Source organism: Megalobrama amblycephala, linkage group LG2 (assembly GCF_018812025.1).
Source record: "Megalobrama amblycephala isolate DHTTF-2021 linkage group LG2, ASM1881202v1, whole genome shotgun sequence".
In the NCBI taxonomy this organism is placed as follows: Eukaryota; Metazoa; Chordata; class Actinopteri; order Cypriniformes; family Xenocyprididae; genus Megalobrama; species Megalobrama amblycephala.
In genome coordinates, this window is record NC_063045.1 from 25,522,886 (window position 1) to 25,544,232 (window position 21,347).

The 21,347-nt window shown below is 38.1% G+C and overlaps 1 protein-coding gene and 1 long non-coding RNA gene across 3 annotated transcripts in view; one reads left to right on the forward strand and one right to left on the reverse strand.

Annotated features, from left to right (window-relative positions):
* Positions 1 to 21,347, reverse strand: part of tmem163b (transmembrane protein 163b) — a 36,508-nt gene that overhangs the window by 13,966 nt on the left and 1,195 nt on the right. The window contains exons 2-6 of one of the 2 annotated variants that reach the window (XM_048168146.1): positions 20,629 to 20,949; positions 19,726 to 19,845; positions 7,717 to 7,760; positions 7,530 to 7,621; positions 1,586 to 1,682 (exon numbers count right to left, since the gene is read on the reverse strand). In XM_048168146.1, the coding sequence (XP_048024103.1) occupies positions 1,586 to 1,682; positions 7,530 to 7,621; positions 7,717 to 7,760; positions 19,726 to 19,845; positions 20,629 to 20,815 (540 nt within the window). In that variant the 5' untranslated portion in view covers positions 20,816 to 20,949. Of the gene's footprint in view, positions 1 to 1,585; positions 1,683 to 7,529; positions 7,622 to 7,716; positions 7,761 to 19,725; positions 19,846 to 20,628; positions 21,096 to 21,347 lie in introns of those variants that run through there. The other variant, XM_048168156.1, reaches the window with a different exon arrangement.
* Positions 1,616 to 18,106, forward strand: LOC125253908. Its single transcript, XR_007181568.1, has 4 exons — positions 1,616 to 1,701; positions 4,130 to 4,285; positions 8,321 to 8,669; positions 17,438 to 18,106. It is a non-coding gene; the product is annotated as an uncharacterized LOC125253908 (long non-coding RNA).

Here is a 21,347-nt window from a genome sequence, read left to right on the forward strand (position 1 = left end):
CATAGGCTACATTTATAATTAAAATCGAACTCCGAGCCTCCTGTACCCATTCTGTGACGTCAAACAACTTCCCTGTGCAAAGGATCATGGGGGTCCGAAGTGTCCATCAGTTGTACCCTTCAAAATCCTTCATTCCGAAGGGCCCTTTAAAGTGGCCAGTTTTGAGCACTTCGGTTTGGAACGACCCTTCAATATGACGGCCATGATTATTATCACTCCGAAGTGCCCTTCGGAGGGCGATATATACCATTTAGAACACACCGTCAATCAACAAATCTAATGAATGATTCAGTGAGAGAATGAACAAATGAATCAATCAGTGGAACAATCAATCAGCCAATGTAATGAATAAATCAATGAGTCAGTGAAAGAACAAATTAAAGGTGCTAAAGAGGATCTTTTCGTCGACTGAGAAACCAAAGACTGTTAGTGAGTTTTTGAAATGAGCGCATGCGTAAGAACAACCCCCCTCCTTCACAACTCATTTCGAGGGAACGCCTCCCAAAACTCGTGCACGAGTATTGGAACACGAGTGTTTACCACCAGCATTCGCTGTGTCATGTTTTTTGGATTCATTATGTCGGACTCACCGCAGGTAACTCATAATCTGCAGTTGTTACTCCTGTCTCCTGACAAAAACATTGCATGCGGCGCCTGTGGAGTGTGGAAAGTTACTGGAGCGTGCAGCCGCACGTCTCTCACAAGGAATGTCATGGCAGTGATTGACAAGCCAGAGGGCCAATCGTTTACGCAATGATCGCGTAAATGATTGGCTGATGTTTTTAAGGCCCTACCTCGTGCACAGATGATGTATATTAATATTATTCCTTTCAGTGCACCTAATAAATAGTCTTTTATCAGTTAGTAAAGACAGTTTCAAGTAATATTGCAAAAATGTATAAAACAAAACATCCTCTTTAGCACCTTTAAAGAATCAACCACTGAAACAATCAATCAACCAATCCAATGAATGAATCAGTGAGTGAATGAATGAACAAATACTGTAAATCAACCACTGGAACCAAGGCTGTGTCCAAAATCGCCCCATATACCCTTAAATAGGGCACTATTGTCCAATGGCACTACAGCACCACAATAACAAGTGTACAACTGATGTATGTTCAACAGATAGAGAATACCCATAATGCACTGTGAGAGTCACACAGCAATGAATTCCTGTGTCTCGCCAGAAGATGGCGCTCGCAGCTGAATCATCCATCCATTTTCCATTCCTTTTTAATTGATTGTTAAATAGTTTAATTAAGGCTTACACATAGTTTCCAAGACAGAGTTCAAGATAAATCTTTTCATTACTTGCAATGCAAAACGATGCAAAAGAGACTGTCCGGCACACTCAGTGTCCGAATTCACTCACTCGTTTTCATTCACTCCTTGAAGTGAACTATATTAGTGGAGTAACGTAGGGAATAGCGAATGAGGGTATGGGGGCGATTTCGGACACAGCCCATCAATCAACAAATCCAATGAATGATTCGGTGAGTGAATGAACAAACAAACAAACTAAGGAATCAACTAAAGCCATGAATAAATCATTGAGTCAATTGTGTGTTTGTTGTTTTCTTACCACTTCTGGTTGCATTTTTGTGGCAAGATCATGGATCGCTTTCCCCAGGATAGTGATGGCCGACAAGATGAACACGACCCCAAGGATAACACATGCTCTGGAAAACATACACACAGGTACATTAAGTAACCCACAGCATCAATTCAACTGGTGCTTTATTGAGTTCACGGTCTAATTCCCCTCCTGTGTCTGAGTCAGTTAATAAAACACGACTCTGAACCTTCCGCTCGATTTAGTGCCTCATTCCCATTAGGCCTGTCAAGCTCTCAGTTTATAAATGAAGGCGGCGAGGGCTGTGGTTGTCTAATTAAGCCTGGTTAATAGGCAAGATCTGTTCCACTATTTACTCAGGCACAGAGGTAGTTTGGTTAAAGTTTTAGTGTCTCTGTTCTGTGTGCTCTGTTTCTCACACACGGATCGTAACGAGCTCAGTCTGTTAAATCTTCTTTTTTGGTTAGTGATTAATTAGTCAAACCAAACAAACAAACAAACACAAACAGCTACAGTCTCCGGAGATCAAATTAGAATGAAATTAAGACATGCAGATTAATTTAATCTAGTTTATCTAGTAATCAGGCCAAGGAAGATCCCCACTGATGCTGACGTTTGTGTGCTAGGTTAATCATGTTTGTTTTGATGGTCGACTGAATTTAATATTTAGTGTGTTCCAAATATTTTTATCAATACATACATACATTAAAAAATTCAATCCAAGTTCAATCTAGAAAGCTGTGAATTTGCATTTTATTAGAAACTTAATGAAATGTTTATTTTCAGGTTCTGACTGACAACCATGCTATCTGCAAGCTAACTGCTAATTTGGGGTTGTTTTTTTTAAAGAATGTCCTAGCATCCACTCAGTACACCTTAGTAACTGCATAACAACTCCATAGCAATCCCCTAGCAACACTTTAGTAACCACATAGCAACTCGCTAACATTGGTCTAGCAATCACACAGAACACCTTAGTAACCGCATAGAAACACACTAACTACCACTTAGCAACATTCTCTGAACACTTTAAGAACTCCATACCAACTCCCTAGCAACCACTTAGAACACCTTCTGGAAATCACTCAGAACACCACCTAGCAATAATCTAATGTAGCTACCTAGCAATAGCAACTACCTAGCAATATCCTAGCATCCACTTTAATAACAGCATATAGACCAATTTAGAGCAGATGTCACAGTTACGTCACTTGCACCTGAGCACACATAGTGGTGGCAGAAAAATAGTGGTAACAAGTGGAGGAAAATGGGCAAAATCCACAGAATAATGGAAAAATGTTTTGTTGTGCCGTTGGATGTCAGAATCGGAATGCAAAAAATATAGTCTTAATTTTTATTGAATACTGTCATTGAAGACGGCCTTTGAAGCTAAATGCAGATGTTTATTTTGCAAGTCACAGACTGGACTGATGAAACCTGAAATGATTAGTCTTCTATTAAAACATGAATTTGATGTAAACAGTAAGTCTACATAATATTCACATATGCAGTTCATAGGGGACATACATACATAGCAGTTATAGCACGAAATAATATTTAAACCTATACCTAACAATAGGTTTGACTCTTTTTCTTGCATTTGCATGTTTATATCAACCAGTTCAGACTTTATAACTTGCAATTGTGAGTTTATATCACAATTCTGAGGGGAAAAAAGTCAGAATTGCGAGATATAAAATCGTAATTCTGAGGAAAAAAGTTAGAATAACGAGTATATCTGACAATTCTTTTCTTTCTGAGAATTGTGGGATATAAACTTGGATTTGTGAGGGGAAAAAAAGTCAGAATTGTGTGAGATATAAACATGAAATCAATTTTTGGTTCTTTTATTCCATTGCTTCACAGCCTGCTACTGCACAACTGCCATTTTCTACCACCAGGTAGGCTCCGCAAACAAAAATGTCATTGCTGTTTGCAAACACAAAATTGATCTATATCAACACCCTAACAACCACCTAGCAACCACTCAGAACACTTTAGTAACCTCATAGCAACTCCCTAGCATTCTAGCATTAGTGACCACATAGCAACTCAAAACACCCAAGAAACCACTTAGCAATGCCCTAGAAACCATGAAGAACACAATAACATCCACCTAGCAACATTTTAGCACCACTGATGTTCTTCAAAATGCAGAATCTATCTGTAAGTCATTATATTCTCAAACAGTGAGAGTCTGTAGTGTTTTACAGTCTTAGACTCTACTAGTCCAGTAGATATGTCATCTCACTAATGCAGTCTGCGTTATGATGTAATCTGTCTCCACGGCGATCCACATCCCAGCAGATTCCCCTAGGGCCCCGGCTCACAGATTCTTCACTGGCCTGCGCATTAGAAATGGATTCATTATGTGTGTGTGTGTGTGTGTGTGTGTGTGTGTGTGTGTGTGTGTGTGTCTGTACTGTACGTATGCTACAGGTCTGAGTGTGCTGCTGTCTAGCACACTTCTGCCTTTGTCCTGTCTCTCTCTCGGCTTCCTCTTCTTTCATTCCCTTCACAAAGCCCTTCTGCCATCTCTATTCTGTCTTTCAGTCGATAAGGGATGACGAACACAAGGCGAGACTGTCTAAGGACCCTCTTTAGACATGAAACCCAGAGCGGGGCCACTTCTCAAGGGACTAGAGAGTCTGTCTGCCTGGCCTCCATCCATCAAACCTGGTGGTCTTTAGGAAACTTTAACCTGCTGAGGTAAATTATGCTAAGTTTGTTTTAAAGCTGCAGTGTGTAACTTTTTGTTAGTTAAAAATGATCCAAAATCAATTTTTTAAACAAGTACATAACCAGCCAGTGTTCAAAATGATCTCCTTACTTTAGCCCGATTCACAACGGTAAGCTTATAATTATGTTTTTTAATATGAGAGGAGCTGGTAGGTTTTCACGGGAAATACAAGTTTGCCTTTGTGTCATTACGTCATGTCTGTATACATAAAGAAGGAGTACCGGATGCTGCAGGTGACGGATCATTTTAAGACTCTTTTACAGCAGCTGTAATAATTAAGCTTGTCATTTTGATGGCGGATTGTAATCAAGAACGGTAAAGATGACCATCATCATTGACAAATGGTGAATCACCAGTAGGCCTAGTAAAAAAGACTTCGGAGTTCGGATTGCGGAGTGGCTAACAGCAAAAAAAGGGAATACGACCAGGCCCGTGCAAAACAAGAATAAAAATACCGGCAGGGCTTTTGAAAGGTGGCATGAACTCTGTTTTGAACGGGTTAAAAATGGACACAGAGATTGTTTTTTCTGCTGGACAGGTAAGACATTTTAATGGTTTATTGGGTAGATAATGTTGATTAGATAACGCTAATACACACTAAATCCACATAGTCATGCAATGTTGATATTGTTAACATTAACAATTTGAGAACAAAGTATTACAATAATAATAATTTGCACGGTTTAACATGATATGAGCTAACTTTGTGATCGTTAGATTTAATCACCATTAGATTTATTGTAAAACTTTTTTTTTTTTTCTCAGTTGGTCAGAACAAAAGCGGCAGACATGTTACTTGCTTGTGCCGATGCACAGCCCATGTAAAATAATAATTCCGCAAATAACTGCAATTTCAGGATTCAAACAGAGATGGCGACAAAGAGGCACAACTTACAGACTGCAGCTTTAAAGGAACAGCGCATCTGAAAACAATCCTTAAATTATCATTTTAATGACTATGGTTTGGTTAGGTAATTAGTTGTGTGCTTGTTTGAATACAAAAAACCCACTAATGTTCTACTTCAGCTGAGGAACATGTCAAAATCGCAACATCAGGACCTTGAAAGATCAGTCTGACCTTCTGCTCTCCTTGTTGCCCAGAAACAACATCTAACTGGCAACTGAAACTACCCAGAATCCCAACAGAGCACAAACAATGGCTGCATCCAAAATCACATACTTATACTATATAGTAGGCGAAAAACTGTATGTGACAGAAGTACAGGTGCTGGTCATATAATTAGAATATCATCAAAAAGTTTATTTATTTCAAATTTATTCAAAATAAATTCATTTATTCAATAATATTCATTTATTCAAAAAGTGAAACTTGTATATGATATTCATTCATTACACACAGACTGATATATTTCAAATGTTTATTTCTTTTAATTTTGATGATTATAACTGACAACTAAGGAAAATCCCAAATTCAGTATCTCAGAAAATTAGAATATTACTTAAGACCAAATACAAAGAAAGGATTTTTAGAAATCTTGGCCAACTGAAAAGTATGAACATGAAAAGTATGAGCATGTACAGCACTCAATACTTAGTTGGGGCTCCTTTTGCCTGAATTACTGCAGCAATGCGGCGTGGCATGGAGTAGATCAGTCTGTGGCACTGCTCAGGTGTTATGAGAGCCCAGGTTGCTCTGATAGTGGCCTTCAGCTCTTCTGCATTGTTGGGTCTGGCATTTCGCAATACCCCATAGATTTTCTATGGGGTAAAGGTCAGGCGAGTTTGCTGGCCAATTAAGAACAGGGATACCATGGCCCTTAAACCAGGTACTGGTAGCTTTGGCACTGTGTGCAGGTGCCAAGTCCTGTTGGAAAATGAAATCTGCATCTCCATAAAGTTGGTCAGCAGCAGGAAGCATGAAGTGCTCTAAAACTTCCTGGTATACGGCTGCGTTGACCTTGGACCTCAGAAAACACAGTGAACCAACACCAGTAGATGACATGGCACCCCAAACCATCACTGACTGTGGAAACTTTACACTGGACCTCAAGCAACGTGGATTGTGTGCCTCTCCTCTCTTCCTCCAGACTCTGGGACCCTGATTTCCAAAGGAAATGCAAAATTTACTTTCATCAGAGAACATAACTTTGGACCACTCAGCAGCAGTCCAGTCCTTTTTGTCTTTAGCCCAGGCGAGACACTTCTGATGCTGTCTGTTGTTCAAGAGTGGCTTGACACAAGGAATGCGACAGCTGAAACCCATGTCTTGCATACGTCTGTGCGTAGTGGTTCTTGAAGCACTGACTCCAGTTGCAGTCCACTCTTTTTGAATCTCCCCCACATTTTTGAATGGGTTTTGTTTCACAATCCTTTCCAGGGTGCGGCTATCCCTATTGCTTGTACACTTTTTTCTACCACATCTTTTCCTTCCCTTCACCTCTCTATTAATGTGCTTGGACACAGAGCTCTGTGAACAGCCAGCCTCTTTTGCAATGATCTTTTGTGTCTTGCCCTCCTTGTGCAAGGTGGCAATGGTCATCTTTTGGACAACTGTCAAGTCAGCAGTCTTCCCCATGATTGTGTAGCCTACAGAACTAGACTGAAAGACCATTTAAAGGCCTTTGCAGGTGTTTTGAGTTAATTAGCTGATTAGAGTGTGGCACCGGGTGTCTTCAATATTAAACCTTTTCACAATATTCTAATTTTCTGAGATACTGAATTTGGGATTTTCCTTAGTTGTCAGTTATAATCGTCAAAATTAAAAGAAATAAGCATTTGAAATATATCAGTCTGTGTGTAATGAATGAATATAATATACAAGTTTCACTTTTTGAATGGAATTAGTGAAATAAATCAACTTTTTGATGATATTCTAATTATATGACCAGCACCTGTATGTCAGAATTCACAGTATAAAAGAGTAGGCAAAAAGTACCCGGAAGACCTACTTCTTTCTGCGAGATTCTGAAAAGTGCATACTATGGACACTTTACTATCCCATGAGGCCACGGCCAGAAGATTTGTGAATGGCAGTAAAGTGACACAACTGACCCCGGTAGGTCACATGATACTACACACATTCATACTACTCTAATAGAACATACTTTTTAGCGGTCTTGAATTACCTCAATTATTATTATTATTCAAAATAAGAACCTACTCAAGAGAGTATGTGATTTCAAATGCAGTTCCATGCAGTCACGCCGCATTGCCCATGTTTTCTTTAAACAAGGAAGGATCACATGTACTCACATGTATTCTCTGTGTGCTGAATGGACGGCTGCGGCGTTACTGTATCGCCAAATCACAATAATGGAGGACAGGACGTCGAGAGTGGCGTCAAACTGCAAACAAATGAACAACAGTGATAAAGAGGAGCATTAAAACATTAAAGACTATTAAATAATGACCATTTAATTATATGAAGTGTAAGACTTACAGCAAACCCAAATGCTGATGCACTATGCCGCATTACAGAAACAGCTGCAAAAGAAATGAGAAAATGTTAGTTCAAATGAAGAAGATTTCAAATTTAAAGCGTTTAATGTTTTTTTTTTTTTTTAAATAAATAAGTTTCGCCATTTAAAAATTAGTTGGACAAACTTTAAATGTGTAGTGTAATTTTTTTATATATATTTTTTATTTAAAAAGAACATACTAAATAATTACATTTATATAAATAATTACCTTTACATAGTTCATCAGTTTATCTTTAAATGTGAAGTGTTTATTAAAATATATTTTTATTTAATTAAATACATAAAATAGTTCATTAGTTGGTCAACTTTAAAAAAAAAAATATATATATATATATTTATTTAACAATAATGATAAATAAAAAGTGAATGAATGAATGAACAAATAAATAATTTTTTTCTATTAAAATAGTTAATTAGTTAATCTTTTTTTAAAAAAAAATTATTTAAAATAATTTCATATAGTTTACAAATTAGTAGTTCATTAAATGTGAAGTAGACAGATAGATAGATATATGAAAATGTTATGAATTAATGAACATTTTAATTTCTCTTCACTTTTCACAGCCTGTGCCCATCCACTCCAGCATTCAGGCAAGTGTATGTTGTTAATATTGATTTTGATAAGTGTTTGTCTCAAATATACATCTAAACATTATATATAATATGCATTCCTCTGCTGTAAAACTGCATTGAATGATTTCCAGCAGCTAAAGTGTCCGGGATCAGATTTCATCTCTTCACACTGTGATGTCAGCACATGCTGTGGATCTGAGCTACCCAAACGACACTGTGGCTCGTGTCCAGTTATCGACCTAATATTGACCTCTAATGCACCTGAATCCTCTATCCCGAGACTGGATGAGCGATCTGAGATATTCCATCCACCTCTACAGGGTCAGCCAAACTCTCAAAGGTACCCAGATCTGCATTTCAGGACTGTTTGTGCTTCTATTTTTCAATTGATTGTACAGTACAACACTATAGAATACACTACAGTATGGTGAAGTATAATAATTTCGAGTGTAGTATGGGACAGTATAGTTTAAAATGTGGTGCAGAAGTATCAGAATGGTCCCCTAACGTTAGCATATGATTCTGAAAATGATGTTCTAAAAATGTTCTCTTTAGGTTCTATTTTTTGTAACCATGAATTGGGAACCACAAATTGTTAGTAGGGATGAAATTAAGGTGATGTCACAAATGTCCAGTCTTGCCAGAGTTCTGAAATATAGTGCAAATAATCACATTAGGCCTTTTTACACCAAGAACGATAACTATATTAGCGTCCACACCAACGGACAATGTTCTCTTTATTATAAGTGTAGTCTCCCACTTTCAATGCTGGATTCTGATTGGCTGTCAATGTTTTTATCATTCAGCACCTGGAAAAAATGGTTTTGAAAGTGATTCAAATGATATTGTTCCTCTGTGCTGTTGTTGTTATAATTGTGTTAAATTTAGGATGATTTTTAAAACGATATTTACTGTATAGTTATCGTCCATGATGAGAACGGGTCTTTAGCCAAAGTTAAAAGTCTTTAGCTAAAGTTTGCACACACATTCAAATGGCAAAAGTCATTACTCAAAAACAAACGCACACACTCTGTTCCTCAGGAACACTGTTAAAAATGAATAACGGAGCTGCTGCGGCATGAGATTAAAGATTTAGCAGTTTCTAAATATAAATTCTGTTCCTTTTAGTGAAATCCACTCTGTTTTAGATGACTTGTGCCAGCCGATTTCAAGTCCTCAAGAGGCCAAACTCAAGAAACATCGACATTGCCAATAAATAATCTGTGCAGTCATTTATTGTCCTACAGAATCCAATCGGACACGCTCAAAAGAACCACACACATTGTCTTGTGAACAACGTTTGCAGGAGTTTAGCTGTACCACATGCAGTGCATCGTGGGTAATGGGAAAGGATTTATGGAGAGTTGTGTATCTGCGGAAAGCCGAAACCATTCCCTGCTCATTAGGAAGTCATATTTATGCTGATATTCATGTGAAGTCAGCAGCTTCTACAAGGAGTGCTGATACTGCGGCCCAAGCCGATCATGAAAATTATGAAGCTTGTAAAACCGTAGGATATCGTAGGATCACAATGACGTATTGAGTGTATGCAGGATTACTGGGTAAATCAGCTTCAGTCTGTCACAGATGCAGACTTAACTAACAAGCCAGCTAACAGGGAATGTTCTCAGAACTTTGTCTAACGTTCTGGAAATATCCTCTCAAAGTTATGAACAAACGTTCTTCTAGTAACATTAATTGAACATTTGTTTAAAGTTATTGGGTCTTTAATAATGCTCTCAAAACATTAGCACAAAAACATACATCATTTATGGATGTTCATCTAACATTTTTTAAATGTTAAAACTTGTTCAGAGAACATTCAAAAGTAACGTTCCCATAATGTTTGCAAAATTAGAAAATGAAATGTGCCCTTATCATTCATATTACCAAGGGGGAAAAAAAAGTTTTTAAAACATTTTTAAAACAATGGATGTTTTGAATGTTCAGAGACGTATTTTTGTTAGCTGCACTCTAAAAAATATCTGTAAAAACACTAAAGAAATGTATACAGTAAAATACAGTTTTCCATTGAAACAGTAATATACCGTAAAACAATGCATTCTGGGTGATATTATTTGTTGTTTTTGAGAAAGTAACCTATAGGCTACTTTCTTGAAAATTACAAATATTACCCAGCATGCATTGTTTTCACAGTATATTACTTCAGTATATTACAATGCATTCTGTATATTACAATGCATTCTGGGTAATATTATTTGTCATTTTTGAGAAAGTATCTTATAGTCCTCTTTTCTTAAAATGACAAATATTACCCAGAATGCATTTTTTTTTTTTTTTTGGTATATTTTATGGAAAACATTATTTTACAGTGTAAATTTGTTTAGCATTTTTTTACTGTTATTTTGTTGGAAAACACTTTAAACGGACAATGAATTCCATCAACATATCACAAAATGCAATTTTGTTCCAAAGATTATCGCTAACTTAAACTAAACTTATGTAAGTAGGACATATTACAATTTTGTAACACTTTATCTTCAGATGTATTTGCATTTAATGTGAGTTTTATTTTTTGTTTGGTATTAAACTAAAATTGTTGTATGCGCAGCGTGATTTTCAGCATTAGAAAATTGTTGCAAAGTCAATGTTGCAATATTTTTCATTACAGGAGCTTATGAGTTACACAAGTCACCTACTATTCACAGAAGCTTGTTTCTGCCAGGGAATTAAAAAAATCACAATTACCTTTTTGTCCATAGCTATTGTGCAATTTATCGTAGCTCATAAAGCTGCGGCACCACAATATTGGTCTGGTAACTGCTATGCAGCAAGTACTGTGTTGTGACAGTTATTCTCAGATGTATCAGTGGTGCATGATGTATAAAACTCTTTGAAGATCTTGTCCTTGACTGCGTAAGGAAGCCTTTTTGCTAGTCTTATGTGCTTTTTTTTAGGTGTTTCTTCTGTGAAAATAGGGCAGAATCTTTATAGATGGTGAGTTGCAGAATGTTGAAATCCAACACAACAGCTGCTCTGAAAAACCTGTCTTCCGCTCGGTCTGTCTTTTTGACACACACACACACACAAACCAAAACAGGGAATGTGATCTAGTTTCTGTGTCAGAGTTGGTGAATAAATTTGCATGTTGTTATCACTTACAGGACGTTTTCAAGAAACAATTCTGCAGTCAGAAAGACTTTTGACTGGTCAGTCGTTGTTATGATACTAGTCTACAAAAACGAATGGTATTGCTAATACCTGTAGCAACTAACATAGCTGTAACATGGTTAATAGTAATAGTTAAATAAAAAAACAGTCTGTCTCAGTGGTTTTTGATTGAGTTTGTGTTTTCTTAAGCTTCTGTGATCTCCTGATTGTTCTTTGTAGATTGAATAAAGACGGTTTATTTTGGATACTCCCACTCCGAACCCAGAGCCCAGCCAGCCATCACCCATTCGATGCCAGAGCCCATCGCAGAAGGAGAGCTCAAGCCTGCTGTGATGAACGAGTCAGACATGAGGACTGAGCCAAACATCGCCCTGGAGCCTGAGCCCCATGGTGAGTCTGACCAGGTGTGCGAGCAGGCAACTTCATGTCCCACCATGAGATGCTAATAGAGGTTGAGGAAATGGAGGAAGACCCCACCCACACTGCCACTACTGAGGGTGAGCTGAAGCTGACCTCTGAAGCTTTCTGCATCTTATGACTATTTTGAAGAGGATGTTTACCTGAATCTCCCATCCCTGCTGGTACTGTCCAGCTCAAGGTTTCCTGTGTTTCGGCTGGTTCCACCCAGCTCAAAGTCTCCTGCGTTCCCACTGGTCCCGTCCAGCTAAAAGTCTCCTGTGTCTCCAGAGTTCCTCCCCAGCCTCCCTCTCCCGCCTCCTCTTCCAAGGTCAGCTTCACATCTGACGCCCCTCTACAGTGTGCAACTGCCCCTGGTCTTCCAGTCTCCAGCTCCGCCTAGTAAAGAGGATCCCCGGCACCACCTCCAGCAGCGGATCCCATCACTTTATCTCAGCCCGTTGATCTGTTCGGCACCGCCTTGGCTCCTCCCTACCTCGGCTCCACCAGAGACCATTGGCCTTAAAGCTCCACCGGGCTTTCTCGTCCCTCCAGCTCCACCTTGGTTAGATGTCGCTCTGCTATCTCCATCCATCATCCCCTTTGTGTTGACAGCCTAGCTTCCACCATGGCTCCTCCCTCCCTCGACTCCGCCGTGGGCCATCTTCCTGGCTGCGCTCTGGGTTCCTACCTGGTTCCTCTTGCTCCTGTCTCCTCCCACTGTCAGCGCTGCCCTGGTCTCTCCTGCCACCAACTCCTCTGGTTCCCTGTTCTTAACCAACCCTTTGTCTTCCTCCAGAGCCTCCGCCCTCCCTGTTCAGTTAGACTCATTTAGGATGTGCCTTCCCGGGGTGGAGAGGGTGTGTAATGTAATGTGTACAGTCAGTTTTGATTTTGTTTTCTCTGTGTTCTGTTCCTGTTTGCCTGTGTTCCCTTTGTTAGTTTGTCTCTATGGTTTTTGATTGAGTTCACACTAGTGTTGCACGATATACCGGTACTAGAAAGGTATCGTGATACCCTGCTTTTAAAAACAGTCCGGTTCTTCATTTTATTAGTACCGGTACTTTGAGTGCCAGCTGTATTTCCCAATGTGCGACAGCAGGGGGCAGTGTGCGTGCAGCGCACTGCTTCTAAGGCACATTGAGTGCGTGTTTATTCCTCTCAACTGCGCAACGGCTTTTATGGTGACGAAACGAGAGGTATGGTTGCAAATACAGGTGCTCTTGCAGACCGTCCACAAATTGTTGAGAAAGCAGATGCACAAAGCGAAATATGGCATTATTTTGCTTACATTGCCGACAGCCAGGGCAAGCCCACGGACACCACAGATGTTACAAAATGACGCAAGCGAAGGGAGTCAAAAGCATCTTGCTGTCAAACATTCCGATTTGTACAAAAAAATTAAAGAGCGGCAGGTTAGTGTGATACCAGCATTATGTTTATGCTCTCAAACATTAAATGACTGTTTTTTATTTATTTTACTCGTGCAAGCAGATCTCCGCAAAGAGGTGTATTATTGAGTCTTACTTTAATAAGTGATATTTGGTTGCAAAAATAAAATTAATTTAAAAATATATAAATATGTGAAGGGTATATACAGTTATTTTAAACCAATTTATGCTTTTATAACATTGCTCTAATTATTTACAGTAATATCATTTTTATAATAATCTTACTGTCAAAAACACCTAAATGTATAAAAAAAAAAAAGTAAAAAAGCGTAACAGCAAATAATTTACAATTTTATTGAGCATGAAAATAAAAAAATATATATATATTAAATCTAACTCTAACTTCATGGCAATGAAGCTCAAATCCAGAATTAACAGCCTGCACACTGGTGAAGAAAGAAGTTCTGTCATATGTTATTTATTTACTTTTCCTGCTGTTTTAGGTTTTTGCCATAGTATCATTTAAGTATCGGTATCGTGATATTTAAGTTGGGTATCGTATCGAAGTCAAAATTTTGGTATCGTGACAACACTAGCTCACACATGTTCCTGGTTGTGTTAATTATAATTTACAATTATAAGTCCTGAGTCCTGAGTTTCTTTAGTTCTGTGTACAGTTCTGTGTCTGGTATCTATGAAACTTGGTTGTGTTTTCTTAAGCTCCTGCGATCTCTTGATTGTTCTTGTGGATTTGTGGAAGACTGTTTATTTTGGATACTCCCTTGTTTTGTTGTGCACTCTCTACCACCCACTGTGACACTAATATGTTTAAGCTAATGAATGAGTATATTTTAGTTGATATCAGATACTACAACAAATTTTAATAAAAGTACTATTGTTAATAGGGTACACCTTGGTAAAAGCCGCATTTGATTTTATTTTCTTCTAAACCACTAGATGCCACAAAAACTTGCCGCAGCACTTTCCAAAATGCACGTGGAAATTTGGCAGATCCTTGACGCGATTGCGGGCAACAGCAAAGTTGATTCTGTGCTAATTTGATCTAATATTTGATGTTTTTTAATTTGTAGATTTAAGTAGCAAATGAGAATCGCAAAAACTATTGAATATATTTTGAGAAGGTCTTGTTAATGATTTTAATGGTTTTGTTCCAAGTTAATTAAAGCAACAGTTTTTCAATAATGGAAGAATATGTAAAAGAATGAAATTTGGGGTAAAAAGCGCCCCTGTTGTTGGGCTAAAGGCACAATAATTAACATGATAATTAAAAGCTGGCTGACTTTTCCATTTGTTGACAGGTCATGGTAAGATTCAGATGGTAAATATCATATATTAAGTTGAGTGTCCATCTTAGAGATAATCACCATATTTATAATGAAACCATCATATTTAAACAATGTGATATTAATCAACGGTGATACATTTTTAAAGGTGCCCTAGAACTTCTTTTTAAAAGATGTAATATAAGTCTAAGGTGTCCCCTGAATGTGTCTGTGAAGTTTCAGCTCAAAATACCCCATAGATTTTTTAAATTCATTTTTTTAACTGCCTATTTTGGGGCATCATTAACTATGCACCGATATATAGGTTGCGGCCCCTTTAATTCTCGTGCTCCCCCGCCCCCGGAGCTCGCGCTTGCCTTGAACAGCATAAACACAGTTTACACAGCTAATATAACCCTCAAAATGGATCTTTACAAGATGTTCGTCATGCATGCTGCATGCATACATCGGATCATGTGAGTATAGTATTTATTTGGATGTTTACATTTGATTCTGAATGAGTTTGATAATATGCTCTGTGGCTAAAGCTAACATTACACACTGTTGGAGAGATTTATAAAGAATGAAGTTTTGCTTATGAATTATACAGACTGCAAGTGTTTAAAAATGAAAATAGCGATGGCTCTTGTCTCCGTGAATACAGTAAGAAACGATGGTAACTTTAACCACATTTAACAGTACATTAGCAACATGCTAACGAAACATTTAGAAAGACAATTCACAAATATCACTAAAAATATCATGTTATCATGGATCATGTCAGTTATTATCGCTCCATCTGCCATTTTTCGCTATTGTTCTTGCTTGCTTACCTAGTCTGATGATTCAGCTGTGCACAGATCCAGACGTCCTGCCCTTGTCTAATGCTCGATCATGAGCTGGCATATGCAAATATTGGGGGCGTACACCCCGACTGTTACGTAACAGTCAGTGTTATGTTGAGATTCGCCTGTTCTTCGGAGGTCTTTTAAACAAATGAGATTTATATAAGAAGGAGGAAACAATGGAGTTTGAAACTCAGTGTATGTTTTTTCCATGTACTGAACTCTTGTTATTCAACTATGCCAAGATAAATTCAATATTTAATTCTAGGGCACCTTTAAGATTTTAAACAAAACAAAGTAATACAAAATGTATTACTTTTTTTTTTTTTTCAGCAATCATGCACTATGGGAGTAAAAAGCACATTTTTCTTAAGGTGTGCCATTAGCCCCGTTGTACTATAAAACCTTATATAGCCTATTGCTTACACTGATGCTAATTGTAATGTTAATGCTAAAACTAACATGTTAAAGCTAATATATTAAGTTATTCTATTCCAGTATTCCAGATATTCATCAGACTGTTTACCAACTCTGAACTGCAATCCATGAGACAGTGACTTTTTTTTAGCTTAGTTGTTTTCACAAACCCGTTTACTTGACTCACTGTGTTGATGTTTTAAAAAAACAGAGGAGGTGCAGAGAGGGCAAAGCACCCTCCACCTCTCTCCTCTCTCTATCTGTCTTCCATCTTTTATTTTTAGACTCGGGGCTCTATGGGAGTTGGCATGCTGGCTTTTACAGGCTGGTAGTGCTGAATGCATTAATATGAGAGTGAACTACCCCTCCTCTATCTGTGACCTCTCCTCGGTGTGATATTTACATTCTGTGCCGCAAGAAAATCTTCCATACACACACACACACATACTAATTTACTTTTCTTCAGTTTGAAGTCAGTTAATCCTCCTAGAACAGACATTTATACAAATTTTGTTGCAGCGAATAGCGCTTACATCCCTGCAGCAGAGGAATTTCTGGACATGTTTATTAGGTTTGGAGGTATGCGAGCACATTTGTGCATGTGTGTGAAGCAGAAGACACTCTGTCGCTGAGAGCGTGTTAATTGGCTGCACTGGAAGCCGTGAGACATCTGGGAATACAGATCTCACAGTCTGGCATATATTAGGCCATTTCTCTTCTTCTTCTCTCTTTCTTCCTTCCTTCTTTTTTTCTGCCTTCATCAGTTTCCAAATGCCTTCCCTTTCTCTAAAACTTAAACTCTCGCCGCACACACGCCTTTTTGGTCCCTTTAGGCTGACAGGAGTAGCGCAGCTGTTAATGAAAAATGAGCCGTCCCGCTTACACTTCAGATAGCGTAACCTCACAAGCGCTTCAGCGAAGATAGGGAGACTCAGATCGCCCGGCGGTAAACTGATCAGACACTTTATCTGAACAGATTCGAGGATAATTCGGTTAAAACCATAATCCACACATCAAATATAGATTTGATCTTCTCAAAACCCATACTGACCCAAATGCACGCTACCCAAACATAACGCTGATGCTCTTGAAGATGTGGAAGTCGAGATGGGATTTTCATGGCTTTTAGTGCATGTTTAGTAACTTTGAGGTTTCTGTATGCTAGAGCACTAAGTGGTGTTTAAGCGTCCTTATGTGAGACGGACGAAAAAATGGGCGAAACAAATCACACAGACTTACATTAAAGAGGGGTGAGAGTCATATCTAGAGAGTACAGTATCACAGAGACTTGGGGGTGGACATGGACAAGTATAAAACCACATACAAACATCTTAGCAACCACCCAGAACACCCCAGGAACCACATTGCAATGTTATAGCAGACACCTACAACACTGTAGCACTGTGGCATTGACTTTTTCACATGCTAACATATCAATCTAACAGCAACAATTACTTAACTCAGCATAGAAGTTTGACCCACTTTTTTATGCGTCAACTTGCTGTTCAGGATATCAATAGGATACCTCATCTTGTCAAACCATTCCTTAAACATTTTGTTTAACAGTCAAATATTTTGTTTTCCAATGTGTTCACATATCAATATTTGCTAGGAGTTCTCAATTTTCTGTGTTTACATGTGCAGAAGAATGAAGAACAGGAAGCGAGTGTGCTGGCGAGTGAAGTGAGGCTTTCTGTCAAGCATTTTTATAGAATTATGCTAAATGCTAATGCTAACACTAAACTGTACTCTTTCTGCACTCCTCTCACAAAATAAAATCATTTCAACTCAAATAAATATTTATGTCTATTTATTTATTTAATTATTTTGTAACTATGTAGGATAAGTCAACTGCTCATCACAAAATAAAATTGGCAAACAATCGATCGATCGGATCCCAAGTGAACGACGCTAAATACAGGTGTAAACAGGGTGTGAAAAGTTTTGAGCTTGTCCACTTTCGACCACTTCCAGAGTTGAAAAAGCATTAGACTGGATTGCTTTCATAGAGGAAACGCTCATGTGGTCGAATGTTTTCGAACAGCCGCTAAAGACCGCCTTCTCTCTGCCTACTGACCTAATATGTAAACATGGAAAGTGCACTAGCCAGACGGGATTTACACTTTATAGGACCCAAGACCGTTTGGTTTCAAGACGAAAAACGTACGAAACACAATGTTCTCTCACCATTCTGATTTCTACATGGCGTTCGGCATGGTATTGCGGCTGTCAGAGCAGAAACTAAAGCTGATGCTCTTCGTATTTTTTTGCATTGTATCCGGGCGCATTCATATGTAAATTGCACAAGCTTATTTTGTCCATTAGATCCAAAGATCTGAAAAAAACCATTAATTTACCCGCCCATAGACCCTCCCCTCAAAGAAATCAGGACAGAAGTGGTTGAAAGTGAACAAAAGAGACAGATTAAAATACCAGGTGGAAATAAGCATGTGTTTCCCTCGTCCACTTGTGATCAGATCGACCAAAACGCATTTTAATACCGAGTCGAAACAAGGCCTGAGTGACTGTTAATGCTATGTGGATGTTATGCTGTTCTGGCTGGTTTCTAGGGTGTTGCTAGGTGGTTGCTTAATGGCTCAAGTCAAAAAGCCCTTAGCAAGCACCATGAATAAATGTAGAATAAATCAAAATATTTTGTGTTTTTCACACATTAATTCATCTCAATCATTTGCCCTCACAAGCTGTCTACAATCATTTCCGCTAAATTGTTGCCATTACTAATAGAGGGGAGTTTAAATGACAGCATCTCTCAGGCGTCGTTGTTCTGGAGTTGCTATGTGACGGGATCTTCACAGCCTGGCAACGTGAGTCCCAGGGTCCCCGTCCAACTCTGGAAGTGTAAGGTGAGTCATTTAGTTCCCGAGGGATGGAGAACCGAGTAAGAAACCATTCCTTCAAAATCATACATCAAATCCAGTGCAGGGCTTCTGTTAGCTTAAAACCAGCTACTCCAAAATTAAACCACATGGCCTGGAAGCGGTCTACACAATGATTAACCACACTTTTTGTTGAGAAAACAACAATAGTCTGCGTAATGCCAAACTTGAGAATCCCAGCTTAAAGAGTTAAGGGAATATTCCAGGTTCAAGTTAAGCTCTATCAAAAGCATTTGTGGTATAATGCTGATTAAAACCTAAAACGTCTCTCAGATCTTTTTGGAAATGGAAGGTCAAGTTAAGTGCACTGCAATTTATGATACAGTATTCCAGAAAACGGCAACTGTAGGTATTCCATGCATACTGAAAATTCACAGTATACTATATACTACAGAAATAAGGATAGTATGCCAGTATGCTGTTGAGAACATAAAAAGGCCTCTACAGTATATTAAACTCTTTTGAAAAGAAAAATCCAAGAAAAAAAAAAACAAACAAGAAAAATCATGTTTCCATGACTATTTTTACAGTCTCACAGTTTTGCACCTCTGAGAATATTCTGTATTTGTAGCTGAGAATAAAGTGTGCTATAAATATTTTTTGTCACTGTTCTGTCTGTCTGTGTTTATCCTGTGCAACTTCTTTCAGTGACGATTACCAGAGTAATCTTGTAGAACAACCATAAAGAAACTAGTCAAACCTGATCTTGTGTATCAAGCTTGTGGCACTGAACCAAACAACACAGCTGTGGGTTAGATGGCTGTATAACCCAGAAAAAAATGTGTAAGAAAAATGTGTGTATATATATATATATATATATATATATATATATATATATATATATATATATATACAGTATAGATAGAAAATAAGATTTAAAAAAATCAAACAGCTACAGAAACTACTCTGAACTCGTCCTTTAAAACTGCATCACAAAGTCCCAAAAGAATGAAGAGCTCATCTTGAAAACAGGATATATGGTATGTATCATCAAGAGATGCATGATGCTCTAGAGACGAGGGGCCGGATACTCACTGAACGCAGCGATGGCTAAGATCATCGTCACCACAATGGAGACCCACGATACCCATAATGCCTTTTTTCTGTAACTCTGAGCCTCGTGGGGTTTCAGACGCATACTGCTCTCCAGAAGACCTGCTGAGGGACAGCGCTCGGTTAAATTACGTCATATTTCCTCACATCTAAACATCCTACATGTGTCTCAGAGAACTTTAATGTCATTTATTCTCAAATAAGTCCATAAAGTTTATGAAACAGACGAAAAGTCTGGTTCAAAGGTTCAAAAGTCGACCGCAATTTCCGGTTCATGCCGACTTTAAAGCATCCATTGTTCGAAAATATCTTAAATTAGGATATTTTTGGTAATTTTGTTCTCCAAACTACAAATTTGACAAGTGAGCACAATAAAATCACTGAAGAATTCATTCAGAAAATAACCAGCGCTATATACCAGTAAATGAATGAATCTGTGTTTACAGAATATGGTCGGGGCAAGTTGTCACACGCGATTAATATGTTGTTACTTCACCAATGAATTAATTGCACTTTATGCAAAAAAATAGTTTGATTTTATGTTTGTGTTTTATGTTCACTATATTTTTGCTGAATAGTTTTTTTTTTTTTTTTCTTTTCATTTTTAAAAATTCTGTAATAAAATAGGCTATAATGTAAAACATTTTAGCCATTGAAAAAGAAATTTAATATGTTGTGGAACATGCTTTATTTAATATAATTTTGTAGCCAAGACTTTAATGATTGTGTCAATACAGAAACTGACTTTCAAAAATAAACCCACCCTGATAATTTTTCACTGGAGTAAACGTGTGACAACTTGCCCCGTGCTCCGCTTTAGCCTATATGTTTTTTTAATGCAAATAAACTCTATTCAAAGTATGCTTTTTAAACCAGGACTCGTACCGTTGTCTTCCGGCTCTCCTATTTTCATCTGCTGCTCCATGTTGAAAGTATCTGCTTGGTTCGAATGGTGTCCGTTTGAGGGAATCGATGCTGGTTCCACTACCGCTGGATCAGGGACAGGAGCAGGACCTGGACCGGGGTCTACAGGACCAGCAGTGGGGTCAGCAGCAGAGGAATGGTCCGTCATGATGATTCGGTCCCGGGTTCAAATGGTCAGAAGCATCCGAAGAATGTGACACCTGGACGCGAGCGGAGAAGATGCGCACTGCTGGAGAGCCTCAGCGCATCACTCACGCGAGCGCGCGCGCACGCACACACACTCTAATTAAAAACACACACGTGTGAAGCACCTCGTACACTTTACAAACAAAGGTTGCTCTTTAAAATAATTCAACACTATTATCATTAAATAAAAGTAGTGAAAATATGGAGAATCCATCTGGGAGATCTGGTGACATGTGACCTAACATATTTGTTCATATTAAACAAACACGTCTCACTTCACACTTCAATTCATTCAGAAACCACTTATTTGAATACATCTGAAGGAACAAATAGAAAGAAAATAAATGAAAAAAAAAGGAAAAAGGCTAGTTAATTTTGGCATTATTTTTCAATTTTAAGTGTTCATCAAACTTAGGATAAATTGGGATGGATTTTATTTGGCAAAATATGATAGATAGATAGATAGATAGATAGATAGACAGATAGATAGATAG